General features: G+C 48.0%; 5 protein-coding genes across 5 annotated transcripts; 3 read left to right on the top strand and 2 right to left on the bottom strand.

Moving 5' to 3' along the window:
- Window positions 1–3,542: 3,542 nt before the first annotated feature.
- N7519_003676 (putative C2H2 finger domain protein) lies at window positions 3,543–4,941 on the top strand (the record flags this gene model as incomplete). The annotated part of the gene is made up of 3 exons (XM_057290454.1): window positions 3,543–3,954; window positions 4,008–4,147; window positions 4,198–4,941. The coding sequence occupies 3 exons, from the start codon at window positions 3,543–3,545 to the stop codon at window positions 4,939–4,941; spliced, it is 1,296 nt and encodes a 431-aa protein (XP_057151656.1).
- An 869-nt stretch (window positions 4,942–5,810) lies between these two features.
- Window positions 5,811–8,445, top strand: N7519_003675 (tetratricopeptide repeat protein; the record flags this gene model as incomplete). Its single annotated transcript, XM_057290453.1, has 4 exons — window positions 5,811–5,880; window positions 5,950–7,417; window positions 7,475–8,152; window positions 8,205–8,445. The coding sequence occupies 4 exons, from the start codon at window positions 5,811–5,813 to the stop codon at window positions 8,443–8,445; spliced, it is 2,457 nt and encodes an 818-aa protein (XP_057151655.1).
- Window positions 8,446–8,582: 137 nt separating this feature from the next.
- Window positions 8,583–9,536, bottom strand: N7519_003674 (putative HAD superfamily hydrolase; the record flags this gene model as incomplete). The annotated part of the gene is made up of 2 exons (XM_057290452.1): window positions 8,583–9,408; window positions 9,520–9,536. The coding sequence occupies 2 exons, from the start codon at window positions 9,534–9,536 to the stop codon at window positions 8,583–8,585; spliced, it is 843 nt and encodes a 280-aa protein (XP_057151654.1).
- Window positions 9,537–10,710: 1,174 nt separating this feature from the next.
- On the top strand, window positions 10,711–11,024 carry N7519_003673 (uncharacterized protein; the record flags this gene model as incomplete). Its single annotated transcript, XM_057290451.1, has 2 exons — window positions 10,711–10,762; window positions 10,828–11,024. The coding sequence occupies 2 exons, from the start codon at window positions 10,711–10,713 to the stop codon at window positions 11,022–11,024; spliced, it is 249 nt and encodes an 82-aa protein (XP_057151653.1).
- Window positions 11,025–11,407: 383 nt separating this feature from the next.
- On the bottom strand, window positions 11,408–12,194 carry N7519_003672 (isocitrate lyase/PEP mutase family protein; the record flags this gene model as incomplete). The annotated part of the gene is made up of 2 exons (XM_057290450.1): window positions 11,408–11,797; window positions 11,850–12,194. The coding sequence occupies 2 exons, from the start codon at window positions 12,192–12,194 to the stop codon at window positions 11,408–11,410; spliced, it is 735 nt and encodes a 244-aa protein (XP_057151652.1).
- Between the last annotated feature and the right edge of the window lie 1,029 nt (window positions 12,195–13,223).

Below are 13,223 nucleotides of genomic sequence, written 5' to 3'. Positions count from 1 at the left end.
ACGGAGTATATTTTGGTGCCAGGGATAGCATATTTTCTGCAATTGGTCTCGCGCAGCAGGCTGAGACGAGCTAGTGTTGAATTATCTGTGACTATTTATCTTGGTGTGATGAGTTAGGCACATCAGTGGGCCAATGCTCAATTTCCCCAGGAGAAAGGGTGACATCAGAGTGGAATCTGCGACAGAGACAGAAAATCGGACCATTTGGTCATAGCGTACGCGGCTGTTCCTGGATTTTGTGGATATTTGTTTTATTTTTCTTGGTTCGGAGTACATATATATGTGCATATCTGGTTATGTCCACGGGTACTCCGGAGGTTGCAACGAAATATGTGTCTGATCTTCCAATACATAGAGTTACCTAGCCTCCGGGAAGGGAAATTCCTCCTAATTTGTCAGAAACCAACCTTGCAGCCATAAAACATACCCAAAACTGACCTGTACAGGACATGCTCCATCCCAGGGGCTACGGAGTACAGGCTGAGAATGTTCTACTAATAGAAATATGGAGACTAGCGTGTCTCAGCCACAACCATGTGCCAGCCATCCAATGTGCGTCGGCCTGACCCGCCCTAGTTCGATTTTCCGTTTATTGGCGATTGAGCAAAATCAAGGAAAGTATGTTGTCGTCAATCGCGAACTATAATAGATCATCTTATCAGCCATTGGTTGACCAAATCCCTGAGATGCCAGCACCTTGTTTATTCGGCTTTACACGGATCATGGTATTTACAAAGTATTTGTAGAGGGGAGATAATCTCCGCAACTCCCCGCAGGACCCGGGTTGACACCAAACCCCGGCAAGTGCAGTATGCAGGATGATGGGTGTCGTCATTTTCGTCACAGTTGCCAGGGTATGCGTTAGCTTCGTGAGGGGCTGAGAACGGTAGGTGTGTAAGAAAGAGCGTGAGAGGATAATCACGCCAATGAAGAGGAATAGCCTTGAAAAGTCACCTGGGCAGAATATGACTGGACCAGTCATCCTGCCCAGATGGTGCCCAACTCCCCCCCTTTTCTTGAGTTTTATTTTATTTTGCCTCTAGGCAGATACCTGTTGGGGTCTGTTTATTTTTTATTTTTTATTATTTTTTTCCCTACATTAATCCCTCGATGCGAAGGGTATAGTGCATACTCCGTAGTTAGGGAGGATCTCCTGGTAAGGCTCCGAACCGTGCGCAAGATGGGGGCTGCGCATGTCTTTTTTTTTTCCTTCTACGGCTTCTACGGATGTTCCAAAATCCTTCTGGCGGCCTTCTGGAAGGTAAGGAGAAGGCTTGGCGGAGCCATCCGTGCCGTCTTTTGTGGCAGTAGAGTGGGTTCCCAGAGGCTGAAGCCAGCCGGTGCCTTCTAGTGTCCCCCGGAAGGGAAAAGGGGCGAATAAGATGGGTTGTGTAATTACCGATGCAGACTGGATTAGCTCCACTACATCGGAGTCCAGGCACCTAAGAAAAGAAGAGGGGAAACAGAGTGAGAATAGAAAGTCGAAGTGAGTTCGTCCTACCGACAGTGTAACCCATATATATGCTGCGTGAGGTACGGAGTACAGGAAAAGGTTACCATCGTGATAGCGGAAACCTTCTAGAAGGGTATAAATCTCGATTTTGGGCTAACAATAGTCGGGATAGACTATCGAGGCGCGGTAATCTCCTTCCAATTGTATAAAAATAAGTATATCACTCAATGTGTCGCACCATGAGAAACCTGCATGTCATCGTTGATCACCGAGGCCTCCGGTCTCTGGTTTCTTTTTTCTTTTTTCTTTTTTCTTTTTTCTCTTTTTGGCTTTCTTATTTTTCTTTTCTTTACTATTTTTCTTTGTGATTTTTTTTTTTAATCGCAAAATCCGGCAGATGGGAAATGCAGGTATTTTCTTTTTAGCTTCAGGGGCCGTACCTAGGTATGTAGTTTAGGCCCCTTTTCCATACTGTGTGTATGAGACTTTATTAACGCCTTCCTACTTTAGCTCCCTATTAATCCTTAATCCAATCCTATCCTTAAATCAGGTCAATGTCTGGGGAATAAACGTCACACTATAATGTCCAGAGAGAAATTTCAGGGGACTTATATTGTATATCGAAAATAATAAGGAAATTCTTCGGATCGGCCTTTCGTATCCATTTTCGCACGGGGAGAAGGTGGATCCTTCTGGTGCGGCCAGGTTTCCTTCTAGCGGGCTTCGCTGGGTCCGACTAGGAGAACTAGCCTTTCTAGAAAGGAAGTTGAGTTTAGGAGAATGGTATTATTTGGAGTATAAGGGAATGGGGATATGTAGGATACGTAGTATATAGAAGAGCAATATAGTATCAAAAGTGATATTTGAAATGATAATAATACGAATACATATGTAAATAAATAACCAAAAAACAAGATCAAAACCAAAAAAGAAAAGAAAGTAAATAATAAAAAAAACGATGTACAAAGATGCAAGAGACAGTGGCACCTACCACACCTAAATCACCTAAATCATGTAATAATCATATTTCCTATTTCTCTCTCTCTCTCCTCTCTCCTCTCCTCTCCTCATCCCCCCCTTTCTCATCTTCTACTTTTTAACCCTTCGCTTTCCTTTCTTTTCTTCGATTTCTTCGATCTCTTTGTTATACCTTTTCCCCAACCTTGCTCCGAATTCCTATTCACTTCTTTATTTCCTCGACTCTTCTCTACCATATTAATCTTGAAACCTCGAGCTTCCTTCAAAAGGTGTGTTTTCGCTCTTACCTTCACCGCGATTTGTCAGTGATGACGCATCTCGCCTATTCGCTTTGGCTGCCCAACCCTCTTTGGCGCCGTTATCTTGGGTTTCGCGAACACGGACAATTTCCCCATCTGTGCTGGTCTCGTCTTTTTCGTTTCCTTGGAAACTCAACGTTGCGACTGGTCTCCCACTGAGAACCGCGCACGAGAAGTCTACGAGCTTTACAGCACTGTGGTGGAAAGAACTCGGAATCGCAATTCATCTTGATCTTTGTTCCATGCTGACCATCGACAATTTTTTCGCATAGGAACTTGACAGGGATAGTAGACCTATCTCCACCTTCACCGACAAACAATCACGCGTTCCGCAATTAGCCGACCACAACATTATTCTTTGAGGCGAGCTTGGATTTTGGCCGAAAGCCCATCGTTCGACACCTCTTACGCAACCTTGCATTCCACTGCAGAAAAGTGGAGAATTTACCCCGTCCCATTCTTCGCGGAGGGACTGTCCAAGACAGAACGTGTAATACAGGTTCACGCAGGGTGAGTTTCTGGTCTAAGATTCTTCCGGCTGCGCACTTGCGGAGTCTTTGTCACTCGAGCTCGATCTACTGTACCGAAAATCGGTTCTGACTCTATCGTGACTTGCAGAGCTTGCTAGTTGTGACACCCAAATCTCCCAACGACCTCCATCCTTCCTATCGACCAGTCCTTACGCGTAAAGGACTCCGAATCCAATAAGCTATCGGACTTCGTCGGAATACTGGTCACGGAAAGGTCTGCCGAAGGACGCCTTCGAAAGCAGTCCTTGACCGCGGTCACTTGGCTAATTGCTGGGTCGGGTCATGGACTTCACGACAATCCTGAACAGGAAAAACTCCGCTGCAGCCGCCGCCGCAGCCGAAGCGCAGTTACAACAACAGTACTTCCAACAGAGTGCACAGTTACACACCGGAGCTTCTCCCACCATGAAGAGCGAATCAGGTGGCTCGGACAACCCTGTCAACGCATACCCTCCTCATGGTCCTCCGCCCATGCAAATGGATGCTGGACTTGCCGATTCCTTCTATTATGCACAGCCCTCAGGTTCAACCCCTCGAAACATGGCCTATGCCCCTGCGGGATACGCTGGCGATCCCCAGATGCAGCAGGAACCTGTCCCACAGGGAAGAGCAGGAGTTGAACCACCACCAAAGACTTTCCACTGCTCAACCTGCAACAAGGGCTTCGCACGGCGCAGTGACCTTGCCCGACATGGTATGTATCCTACCAGATATTTCCGAGAGGCAGCCACTGACACAACGTATTAGAGCGTATTCACACCGGAGTTAGACCCCATGCATGCGAGTGGCCAGGATGTGGAAAGCAGTTCATTCAACGTTCGGCTTTGACAGTGCACTCCCGTGTACACACTGGAGAGAAGCCTCATATGTGTGAGAGATGTGGCAAGGTGTGTATCTTTCCTCTTTCTGGTTCTGGCTAGATCTAACAGCTATTCAGCCCTTTAGTGACTCGTCTTCGCTGGCCAGGCATCGCCGCATTCACTCCGGCAAGCGACCCTACAAATGCCCGTACGCCAACTGTCAGAAGACCTTCACGCGCCGTACGACGTTGACACGCCACCAAAACCACCACACTGGGACGATCGAAGAAGCCGCTGCTGAAACCGAGGCCCAATTGCGGCAAAATAAGGATCGTGGACGTCCTGGCGAAGGAATGTTCTCCGAGCACGCTTCCATCCACTCTACACCGTCACCCGCGCAGCATCCATCCATGTCACCTGGTGGCGAGCTTCCCCCGCTGAATATGCATCGCTCAGCTGGCGACTACTACATGGGCACCGGTCCTATCCCGCCTCATGTGCGTGGGGATTTCCCCCAAGGCAGCCCCCGGGCTTCCCCGACTGCGACCTCTCCTTCGCTGTCCAGCTATGGCAGTGCGCCCCACACCCGGCCATCCATGACCTCGCATCCCTACGCTCCGCCTCAACCTCTTGAACCCCCGGCCAACAGTGATCACCGTCCCAATAGTGTGAACGGCAGTCCACACATGACTAGTCTCGGATGGGCCTCGCCGTCTCACGGTAGCATGCCGTCGCCCGGATCGGCCAACGACTTCACTTACCCTGAGCCCACCGGCCTGCGTACCCGACATCGATGCCGCCACACATGTACTTCCCCATTCTGCTATTCGTCGGCCTACCAGCACCGAGCCGGAGAACTACGAAATGAAGCCTCGAGGTGACCATTCATGGTCCACTGCTGTATGATGTGATTCACAACCCAGGCCAGTGTCTCGCAACAGCTTGAATTTTCCATTATTTCCTTTGTTGAATAACCTCATTGCATAAGCCCCTTGATTCCCACGAGAGAATACGTCTGTGCCTCTCGATTGATTTTTTTATTTCCTTTGTTTTTTTTTAATGCATTTCCTTATCCGCTTGTACTTATATTGATGGGAAACCAGCGCACTGGAAGGAGTCGGACGGTCTGATCGTGTTTCCAAATCTGCGATTTATTGTTTTGTTCCAAGATGTCATCTCGCCTTTGCAACCCCCATTTTCTTTTGTTAAATGCTTGCGGATGACATTACCGAGACACGATCAGATGAGGAACTGCATCCATGGAATAGATAGAGGGTTGGAATAGGATCTTGGGTATGGATGGGTTCGGGAAAGGGTCTGGGTTTGTTTTAGGGGAGACTCCTGATGCCGGTGTCTGGTTGGGATTTAGTTATGCGTATCCATTTTGTTTTCTCTTCTCATTGTTTCATACATCTAATTATTGTGTTGCTTTTTTCTATTACTCTCTTGACTGTCCTATGGCGTTTGGTTTTACTTGCTCTTGACGAATACCATCTTTCGAATGATGTTCACTAACGTTTGTATTTTATATGATAGAACGATGATAATAGACAGTCGTTGAACTTGCATTTCTTAGTTGGATGATATGTAGCTAGTATCTTCCTATGAAATGCCGAGAGATAGAATGAGTGCATCCATCGCAAGACTATCTGCATCAGTACATACTAGGTACCCCGCATCCTCAAGTCCATCTAGGGAAGTTGAAAAGAAAGACCGGTCATCTCACACATTCCTTCACTTGCTATCAGCCATGGCCTCAGCGAGCTTTGCAACTAAACTCCAGAAATATCAATACGCACCTATGAGTGGCTCACCCAGGAGTGAATTAGCCCAAAAAAGTAAACATAATACTCATATGTTAACCTTGGAGCACAACTGACATCGATTAGTTGAGAAATGCGCACTTACTGAGCCATCGAACAAAGCAACAGAAGGAACATCTCTTTCGGAGTTTGATTTGGTATCTCCCAAAGCACCAGAATCCGATATTGCGAAGCCCGTTCACCTGCCATGCTTCCTCCTCGACACGCATTCGGCAAATAAGGATTTCTGCGGCCGTGAAGATATCTTGGAACGTCTCGCAACCGAACTCTTGCCCGCGGAGAACACGGTGACAGCATCAAGCACCCCTCCAAAGCAATTCGCACTCTGTGGATTGGGGGGGATTGGAAAGACGGAAATAGCCCGCGAGTTTGCCCGACGTCACCAAAGTTCCTTTGATGCGGTATTCTGGGTCGTGGCGGATGATATTGCGAAACTTGACCATCATTACCAGCAGATTTCGCTAGCACTAGGACTTGAAGATCCATCCGAGTGCAAGAGTCAGGTTGTCAGCAGGGAACTTGTGAAAGGATGGCTTTCCAATCCGCGAAAGCATATACCAGAGTCGGATGATTCTGTTCAGCCGGGCGAAGCTAGTGCAGAAGCAACCTGGCTGCTTATATTCGACAACGCAGATGATCCAACGATCCTGACGGACTACTGGCCGCAAGGGAATGGATCGATTCTTGTCACCAGCCGCGACCCATCGAGTAAGGGCTTGTTCACGAGAAGACCTTCAGGTCTGGATCTCGGTTCACTTTCACAGAAAGACAGCTTATCCCTCTTCAATCATCTCATTACTATTTCTAGCGAGCCAGAGGCTGATACAGCGCGGCAAATTTCCGATGCACTTGGTGGCATTCCTTTGGCCATTTCCCAGATAGCAGGTATCATCCGTCGAAAAGACCTCACCCTGTCAGAGTTTCTCGAGCTGTACACGGGTCACGAGGAACGTTCCAGTCTTTATGAGACAAAGCTCGAAACCAATTCCGTCACATATGGTCACTCTCTTTCCACTGTGTGGGCATTTGGGGGACTCAAGCCTGAAACTCAACAGGTTTTGGAATTGATTTCGTTTCTCGACCCAGATGTTATTGGAGAAGACCTGTTAGAAGCGTCGGTGGAGCTGCTCTCCAATGACGCACCATTCAAGAAAAATCACTATGTTGAGGCTCGAAATGATCTCTTGCAGTCATCTCTAGTCCAAAGAAATATTCAAAAGCAGCAGATATCGGTCCATCGCATCGTACAAGATGTGATACTGGCAACAATGGATGCTGGGAGGAAACGGTACTTGTTTGACCGAGTGGTGAGGATCCTGTGGGCAGACTGGCCATCGGCTATGCCTAAGCCATCAAAGGAGCCAGAGCTACCCCAGCCCACGTCCTCTGGAAATAGGTTACATGTTGGAAGATGGCCTACTTGTGCAGCGATCTACCCCCATGTTCTGAGGATACATCAGCTGTGGCCAGCTATATCGAATTCCCCAGAGGCTACCCAATTGCTTTTCGCAAAGCTACTCACAGATGCAGCATGGTGAGTATACAATTTTCAAGCATTTGTCTTTCTTGCTGTATAGTCTAACATTACCAGGTATCAAAAAGAGCGTGGACGAACAAGGCAATTCGACGGCTTCTTCGAAACTGCTCGCAGTATCTGCGAGTCCTCGACACATCCAGACCGAGATTCCCTGCTTGCAGACATCCACTTCTGCCTAGGCTCTATAGCCATGGATACAAGCGATTTCGATACAAGCCGCGTCCACAAGGAGCGTTCTTTCCATTTAGTTTCCCAAATCTGCAAAGAGCTGGGAACTGCAGATGACAGATTATACCTCGCCTACGCAGAGCGAGGGATCTCACGAATCCAGGACAGACGGTATGAGGAAGGGGAGGCCGATCTCAAGGAGGCACTACGAATACGTAAAGCTCTCGGTAATTATATTCCTCGGTCAGGCGAGGCTAATCTAAGCTGGGCCCTGCTTTTGCAGGGCAAGCTTGAAGAATGCAACACACTTCTTCTGGACAGTCTGGCGGGTAGAGAGAAGGCCCTGGGAAAGAATGATAGGGAAGATGTGCGGACGGGACTGATTCTATATGCACTCGGTAACCTCCGTGCTGCGCAGAACCAGTGGGATGAGAGCTTTCAATATCACCAGAGAGCGTGGCATCACATGCGCGAAACGGTGGGTGAGAGGGACTTTTACACTGCAAATATCACCCACAAGATTGCCGAGCACCTAATACGCTCTGGCCACAACGAGGAGGCGATGTAAGTGTTGCCACCCAACGAAGTCACTGATCAGTTTTCTGACTTCTCTTAGGCTTAGGATCAATGACGCTCTGGAGATTTGGTCGGTTGATCCGGATGCGCATAAGAACGAGATTGCTCGCACTACTTTTCTCAAGGGAAATTTGCTGGCGACGATGGGCAAGATGGAGGAAGCGTCTATTGCCTTTAGAGTTGCTTGTCGCTTGAGGAAGGAGATCACCAAGGAGGATCGAGATTTGAAGAGCTTGACTACGAAAGACTTCGATGACATCGTTGCTTTTTGGGCCCGTTAATGAACTTTCTTCTTCTTCTTCTTCTTCTTCTTCTTCTTCTTCTTCTTCTTCTTCTTCTTCTTCTTCTTCTTCTTCTTTATATGTGGGAGCAGATCCCTGACGTTTCATAAGCACCAAATTGAATTGGAACTGTTCCATTAAGATATTCGAAATGCCACATCGAGACCGTACTTCTCGTAATCAAAGTGTTCTAGACTAGGTATACTTTCAGCCCAGCCATCATCAATCTCTCCTAGCTGGCATTCATCTCCGACCTTGAATCTTCCCGACCTCCCAGCAAGGATATCCTTGTGCATTGGCTGGTACTCAACCGCCACATCTGGATGTGGAACCCAAACGACTCTCATCCCAGCGCGTCTTCCAGCCTCTACACCAGCGATGCTATCTTCGAAGACCAGACATTCACTAGGTAGGATAGGGTCTCCCCCAGACTCTGTCCCTGAGTTCAATGACTCCAGCGCGAGCAAATAAATGTCGGGCGCTGGCTTTCCTCGACCCTTTTTCACTCGTGGGTCATCACCCAGGACCCTTCTGTCTGACCGGAAGAAGCTGAGCAGTCGTTTTGATTCTGGTCCCGAAGTTTTCAACTCATAACTACGGGTCTTGGTGCTAGAAGCCAAAGCTAGCTGGATCTTGTCCCCAGACGAAGCACTCCGTGCACAGTTCAGATTTGACAGAATCTTCTCCGCCCCAGGTAGGGGCCTGCAATCTGGAAAGAGCAGTCGCATGCCTTCGCTAGATTCGCGGGCGAATTGCTCGCGAGAGATGGGCAACTTGGCCCAATTGTGGAATATGTCGCCATTTGTCGAGTCCGCGACACCCATTAGCTGGGCTTGAATCGACCTGGTCAAAGGAGGCCTTCCGTACTTTTGTAACAATTGATTCGTGGATAGACCGATTATGTCTTCGGAGTTGAGGAGAAGACCGTCCATGTCAAAAATGCAGGCGCGCACTGCGGGGAAGCTGGTCTTTGTTAGCTTTGGAATTTACAGAATTCGCAAGTTGACGTTCCACAATGCTTTCACGAAATGTCGTAGTTAGTAGTTACATAGATGTCTATGTCGGGGGACTCACTCTGTTTTAGGAGCCATGAGGACCGAATGAAGGAGCTTTGGTCCCGATTGCTGTGGGGGTGATATGAGGAATGAGGGCTGGGGTTGGACTTGGGTCGCAAAGCCCAACTCGCCTTCGCGCCATCCCCAAAGGGTTTGGGGGCAGCCTTGGAGGGGTTAAACATCCCATGTATTATTTAGGTATCTTTCGTATGCCATTCCCATACAAAAGGTACATAGTCTCCGAGATAATATTTATATCAGCACGTGGATACAGGCTAATATTCTAGGAGCAGGAGGTAACTCTAAGGGTGCCAGAATAGAACTATGGGCCTGGATGGACCCCATCGCTGCCGCTCCGTTGCGAACCTTTTCTTTGAGGAACATTGCCGCTCCAGGCTTGGGTAGACGGAAATGTAAGAGGTCTTTGGCCCATAACCTATACGAGTCCAATGCATATTGGCCACCAGCTCTATTGATTTTCTTTGAATTGCTGCTGGAAATATCAAATGGAATGCTGAGGAGGGTTTACCTTCATCAGAATTTCCCGTTAGGTTGTGAGTGGCTAAGATGAATCTGGGTTTGATTGAGATCGGCAGGTGCATGGCATCCAGTGAAGAATTCGTACCGTTGACTGATTCTCCATATGAACTATTTTTAGGCCTCGTATATCTCCTACATGCCGCCGTGTGACTTGGGATTTATTGTCTATTCATGGTCTGAGACGAGAAATAGAATGACCAATTCCAAGCAATGATTCTACCAGTCGGCAATTGGAACCAGCAATATCGCAGTTGATCACATCGCTATACACATTGAAAGACACCAATAAAGCAGAGTTTTGAAGTGTGAATGATGTCTCACGTAAAAGCCAATGGAATTCGAGTTTGTCCAACCGCTCGTGTTCGCCCTCGTATTCATATGACGTTGGGGGAACATCGACCGCGGTAGAGATGGAAAGTCTGGGGTAGTGGCGAATGGCCTGAGCTTGAAACATCACTATCAGACGGTATAGATGGCTTCGTGGCAGGTCATCTGGTCGTGTGTTCCAAGGGTTGTTCGAAAGTTGATGCTTTAGGCATTCGCATGTCTTAGTGTGCGGTGTATATATAGACACCGATGGATGTGCTTTATTCCATATCTCTGAGATATTTGATCAATCGATTACAATTTATCCTCGCGTAACCAAGAGCTAGATATCGATACCACGGAAATGCTTCTCTATAAGGCTCTTGCTCTTGTCCTCGCCCACCTCACCCTGAGCCGTAAGTATTTCAACCAACATCTACACCAGACTCAAACTCATTAACCACATCTTCCTCCCAAACAGAAGCAGCAGCTTGTCCAGCAAGAGGATGCGGCAGTGCTGACGCTTGCGTCCTCACCGAAACATGCACAACAGCAACCTTTGTCTCGCCCTCGACAACGACTATCACAACCTGTGTCCCAACGCCCACCTGTGCCGGAGTCTACTGTAAGAACCGGGAGACCACATCTAAGCACAACATTGAAAGTACCTCTCTCTAACTAATGCTAGCATCCTGTGAATTCGGCAACCCGAACAGCCGATGCTGCTCGGGCTACTGCGCTGCGAACAAATGTCGATCGACGGATGATGATTGGCCACTTTGTAGCGAGGATAATGGTCCCTGCGTTGTCGATGAACACTGCTGTTATGGAAATACCTGCGTAAATGGGATTTGTAGCCGGACTTAATACGGGATCGTGATATATCAGAATGTCTACAAGCGAGTGTACTTGGAATTAATCAATTAATCAATGACTTTAATTTTTATATTAAAGCAAGGCCAGACAGTTTATTTTGGGCTGCAAGATATTGCATGCAATGTATGTTGTAATGTATACATAGATCTGCCTAGACAAGCATAGCCACTCGTGCACGTACGTACTCACATCGCCAGCACTTGCTCAGCCCTCTCAGTAAAAGCCTTCATAGCAGCCCGCCACAACTCCGGCCCAACACTAATCCTCGCAACGCCCAACTCCCGAATCTCCTTCACCCCCAGAAAGCCCTCTCTCAAAGTCATTTTCACATTAACCATGCCACCTAAGGCATCAACCAACTTTTTCACCTCCGCACTAGAAACACCCCTCCCACTCGGCCCACCCCAAACAAAAACCGTAGTAGCACCAGCATTCAAAAACGCCCTCCCACGCTCAATAGCCTGCTCAACAGTCCCATTCTCCGTCAGCAATACATCAGTCCTGGCATTAACCACAAAATCAGGAACCCCAGCCTCTCTGGCCGCCTGATCAGCAACCCCAACCCGCGCCGCCGCCTCATCCACCGACCACAGCACACCAGTTGCGTCCATATCTTCAAGATTACACCCCCACAGCGCCTAGCGCGATGACCTGTCTAATGGTATCTGCTAGTTCCGAGGCATCGCCGTGTCCATCTTGCACATCGACGGTTAATGGTTTGGTAGGGTTCGTGGCGCGGGCGGAGGCGGCGATTGCGGCTATCGCGGTCAGGTTTTGGGATTTTGTCAGCGCGTTATCGTCGACGCCGATCGTTGCGGCGATCGCGTAGGACGCTGTTGCGATGGCCGGTGCTGTTGGTAATGCGGCGATTATCGAGGCTGTTGCGGCGTCGTAGACGTTTGTTAGGATTAGGGGATTGCCGGGTTGGTGGAGGGCGCGGAAGTGTTTGGCGATGTCGTTTTGGGATGGCATTTTATATTGTATGATTTGGATATTGGATATTAGAGATTTGTAGATTTGGATATTTATTCTAGATACATAGACGGAGTACTTAGTGTTATCTACTTTGAACATTGGAATTGTTTGAGTCATTGAATACGAGATGCAAAACGATGAGGATTTTCGGAGCCGACGGTTCTGCACGGATCTACGCAGATCGGAGGAGCAAGGCAGAGACAATGGGGACTATTTCCCCTTGTCTCAGACTAGACAGCTGGAGAATAAGCTGAATGGCGCAAGGGATTTCCCCTCTCCGGATGAATTACACTTGCTCAAGTTGAGGAGACCATGCAGGTCATTACGCTGCTTACAGCTGCTTATGGATTCTCCATGTAACTCGATCTCATTCAGGTTTGCCACTGTGTATATATGTACAATATATTCGATTTTGGTTGGGGATCGACGTGAATTGACCGGTCCAACACCCAATAACTATGGGGCGAAACTGCAAAGGAACATAAAGGGTAAAAAAAAAAAAAGAAATACAAAAAAAGAAGGGTGTAATACAATATACAACATACACCCCGGAGCCTGATGGCTTGCTCTCCATTGCTCCATTGGGATGCATAAATGGACCTTCCATGCAGCTGTGAAACCGAAGATCCAATAAGCAAAAGGAATTGCCCAGGTGCTTCAGGTGCTTCAGGTAGAATTTATCCTTTACGGAGATGTCATAGGGACAATGCACAGAGACATCATTTGAACTTCTTTTACTCCGTACAATAGAACTACCATAATCCATTCAATGTTTCCAAAATGTTCCAAAACAAAATAAAGACTAATCAAAATAGGAGCCCAATGACATGTGGTACGAGGAATTGGCCCCGTTTCCTAGCCTATCGAAAGGAGTAAGAGTCCGTAGTAAGTCCACTAGTCCGATGTAGGGCGAAACATTGAACGGTAACACACCTGGGACCTTTCGGGTTGGATATCCGTGCCTGGGTGCATATGAACGAGGGGCAAAAGCTGTGGCATTCCTTATGAGTACCCGGGTGATTGTCA

This window comes from Penicillium mononematosum, assembly GCF_028829835.1.
Source record: "Penicillium mononematosum strain IBT 11891 chromosome Unknown utg000002l:1.0-8112719.0:1.0-8118358.0, whole genome shotgun sequence".
NCBI classification, from domain to species: domain Eukaryota; kingdom Fungi; phylum Ascomycota; class Eurotiomycetes; order Eurotiales; family Aspergillaceae; genus Penicillium; species Penicillium mononematosum.
This window is presented reverse-complemented; position numbering and strand designations above follow the sequence as displayed.